Source organism: Petaurus breviceps, unplaced genomic scaffold (assembly GCF_028583685.1).
Source record: "Petaurus breviceps papuanus isolate PSGF00001 unplaced genomic scaffold, PetGlider_PUasm1.0 90847, whole genome shotgun sequence".
Lineage (NCBI taxonomy): Eukaryota > Metazoa > Chordata > Mammalia > Diprotodontia > Petauridae > Petaurus > Petaurus breviceps.
Window position 1 is genome coordinate 16,308,827 of NW_027187360.1, and position 3,793 is coordinate 16,312,619.

At 38.1% G+C, this 3,793-nt stretch overlaps 1 protein-coding gene across 1 annotated transcript; it reads left to right on the forward strand.

The window, feature by feature from the left end:
- The first annotated feature begins 2,213 nt into the window (after positions 1-2,213).
- Positions 2,214-2,784, forward strand: LOC138149624 (large ribosomal subunit protein eL21-like). Its single transcript, XM_069072781.1, has one exon. The coding sequence runs from the start codon at positions 2,253-2,255 to the stop codon at positions 2,733-2,735; it is 483 nt and encodes a 160-aa protein (XP_068928882.1). The 5' UTR covers positions 2,214-2,252; the 3' UTR covers positions 2,736-2,784.
- Positions 2,785-3,793: the final 1,009 nt, after the last annotated feature.

Below are 3,793 nucleotides of genomic sequence, written 5' to 3' on the forward strand. Positions count from 1 at the left end.
TTCATAATCTACTTTTGACAATGGTAATTTGGCTTTCCTCTTTTTAAAAAATCATATTACCTAATAGTTCATTTTATTCCCCCCCCAAAAAAAACTCCTAGTTTTCTTCATCAATTTAATGTTTTCTTTTTGCTTTCAATTTTGTTACTTTTCTCTTTGATTTTTCAGAATTTCTATTTTGGTGTTTGTTTTTTAATTCCCTTTAGCCGCATGCTCAATTCATTGGACTGTTCTCTTTTTTTGATGAAATTTTTAAAAGACAAAATTTTCTTTTAAGGAATGCTTTGGCTGAGTTGCACAAGTTTTGTGTCACTGAAAATATGGAAGGTTGTTGAATTCCAAATAAGGAAAAAAAGGAATAAAATGTCTAAACCTTTTAACCCAGAGATTCCAATGTTAAAAGACAGAAAGTTCACCTATCCACTAAAATATTCCTTACAGCCTTTTCTGTTACAGTAAAAAAGAATTAAAACAAAGTAGATGCATACTGGTTAATGACCAAACAATTTATAAAATAAGAATATAATGGAGTATCTATTTACTATGCTTTAAGAATTCCAACATGGCAGCATAGAAGCTGGAAAACTCCTTGAGCTCCCCCCCCAATAACAACCTCAAATACCTATAAAATATGACTCTAAACAAACTTTAGAGCTATAGAACCCACAAAGTGACAGAGAGAAATCTCCCACTAAAGGCAGCCTGGCAGAAAGAGTCCATCGCAGTGCACTGGGAGCTGAGCCCAGCCCCCTATGAGCCTTAGGTTTTAGCCTCAGGGCAGCCCTAACCAGCTGTTGGCTAGAGGAACTCTGGGAGAGTAGATCACCTGCAGCTGTGGTGGTTGCCAGAATTATCAACCCATAAATACAAAAGGCAAAGTAAAATGTCAGTGTGGACTTTGGAAACGGGGTACAAAAGTGCAGTCCGGCCTCTGCCCCTTGGAGCAAGAAGTGGCTGAGGCATGTACCATCCCATGGCTGCTTCAGAGCTCCTGGCCTGCAGATACTAGGGGAACCAAGTGACCATTCTGAGAAGTTATCGCTCTTGCTTTAACCAGCCTGGATCTGGATCGCTGACTTGGGTGGAGGTCCTAGGGTGTGTGATCAGGTGCCAGAGCCTGTAGAAGCTTCTGAGACGGCATCCAACTAATAGCTCCAGGAGCTGCAAAACCCCCAGCAATTTGGACAAAGCTTTCCTCTCTGGAAGCAGAGTTCTACTGTGGCAAAAAGCTCAAAAGTCAAGCAATTGAGTGGCAATATGAGCAAGAAAAGGAAGCAGAACAAGCACAGCAATCCAACTTTAGATTCCTTTTTTGGGGACAAAAAGGATCAAAGCATGAAATGGCAGGAAGACAATGGAGTCAGAGCTCTTGCACCAAAAGCTTCCAAGAAAAATATGAACTGCCTACAGGCCATAGAGGAGCTTAAGAAGGATTTTGAAAACCAAATAAAAGAAGTAGAGGAAAAATTGGGAAGAGAAATGAGAATGATGCAAGAAAATCAAGAAAAGTGAGTCAACAACTTGACTAAAGAAAATAACACCTTAAAAAATAGACTAACTCAAATGGCAAAAGAGGCCCAAAAAGCCAATGAGGAGAAGAATGGCTTAAAAAGCTGAATTTGACAGATAGAAAAGGAATTTCACTAACTCACTGAAGAGAATCATTCCTTCAGCATTAGATTGGAGCAAATGGAAGCTAATGACTTTATGAGAAATCAAGATACTATTAAACAGGTCCAAACAAATGAAAAAATAGAAGGCAATGTGAAATATCTCACTGGAAAAACCACTGACCTGGAAAATAGATCCAGGAATTAACTAAAAAATTAATGGACTACCTGAAAGCCACGATCAAAAAGAGAACCTAGAAATTATCCTTTAAGAAATTCTCAAGGAAAATTGCCCTGATGTTTTAGAATCAGAAGGCAAAATAGAGATTGAAAGAATCCACTGATCACCTCTTGAAAAAAAATCCCAAAAAGAAAACTCCTAGGAATATTATAGCCAGGTTCCAGAGTTCCCAAATCAAGGAGAAAATATTACAAGCAGCCAGGAAGAAACAAATTGAATATTGTGGAAACACAATTGGGATAACACAGGATCTGGAAGCATCTACATTGAGGGATCAAATGGCTTAGAATGTGATATTCTAGAGGTCAAAGAAGCTGGGGTTAAAACCAAGAATCACCTACCCAGCAAAACTGAGTATGCTGCTTTCCGCCGGCTCTGCCATATTCCAGTGAGTTGACAAAATGACGAACACAAAAAGAAAAAGGAGAGGGACACAATACATGTTTTCTAGGCCCTTTCAAAAACATGGTGTTGTCCCTTTGGCTACTTATATGCGAATATACAAGAAAGGTGATATTGTAGATATCAAGGGTATGGGAACAGTTCAGCAAGGAATGCCCCACAAATGTTACCATGGCAAGACTGGACGGGTCTATAATGTTACTCAGCATGCTGTAGGCATTGTTGTAAACAAACAGGTTAAGGGCAAGATTCTAGCCAAAAGAATTAATGTGCGTATTGAGCATATTAAGCATTCCAAGAGCAGAGATAGCTTCCTGAAGCGGGTAAAGGAAAATGATCAGAAGAAGAAGGAAGCCAAAGAAAAAGGCACTTGGGTTCAACTGAAACGCCAGCCTGCTCCACCCAGAGAAGCACACTTTGTGAGAACCAATGGCAAGGAACCTGAGCTGTTGGAACCAATCCCCTATGAATTCATGGCATAAGTGACTATAAAAAGAACAATAAAAAAATCTTGGATTATGAAAAAAAAAACTGAGTATGCTGTTTCAGGGGAAAATATGGTCATTCAGTGGAATACAGGACTTTCATGCATTCTTGATGAAAAAACCAGAGCTGAACAGAAAATTTGACATTCATATACAAGAAGCAAGAGAAGCATGAGAAGGTAAACAGGGAAAAGAAATGATAAGGAACTCATCAAAGTTGAAATATTTACATTCCTACATGGAAAAATGATAATCGTAACTTATGAAACTTTTCTCACTATGAGGATAAAGGGAATATAAATGTATGTATGTATATATATATATATATAGACAGAATATAAATGTGTGTATATATATATATATATATATATATATAAACAGAGGGCACAGTATCAAGAATAGGAAGGGATGTTACTTTAAAGATGAAATTGAGAGGTGACAGAGTAATATAATGAGAGGAGATGGGGAGAGACAGAATGGGGTAAATTATCTCATATAGAAGAGGCAAGGGGAAACTGTTACAGTGTAGGGGAAGAACAAGGAGTCAAAAAGGAATGAGTCAACCTTACTCTCACTGAATTTGGCTTAGGGAGGGAATGACATACACACTAAATAGTGTATCTAGCCCTACAGGAGAGTAGGGGGAAGAGAGGATGATGGAGGGGAGGTCATGTTGGAGGGGAGGGTAGTTAGAAGCACACATTTTTGAAAAAGGACAGGGTCAAAGGAGAGAATAGAACAAGTGGGGGGTGTAATAAGATGGAGGGAAATATAGTCAGTCTTTCACAATATGAAAATGTTTTGCATAGTTACACATGTACAACCTATAGTGAATTGCTTATCTTCTCAGTAAGGGTGGATGATGAGGGAGGAAAAGAAAGAATCTGGAATTCAAAGTTTTAAAATCAAACGTTTAAGATATTTATATATAATTTTATTATATATAATATATGTATATATTAGTATTATTTTTTACATGTAACTGGGAAATAAGGTATACAGGCACTGGGGTATGGAGACCCATCCTGCCCTACTGGAAAGTTGGGGGGATGGGG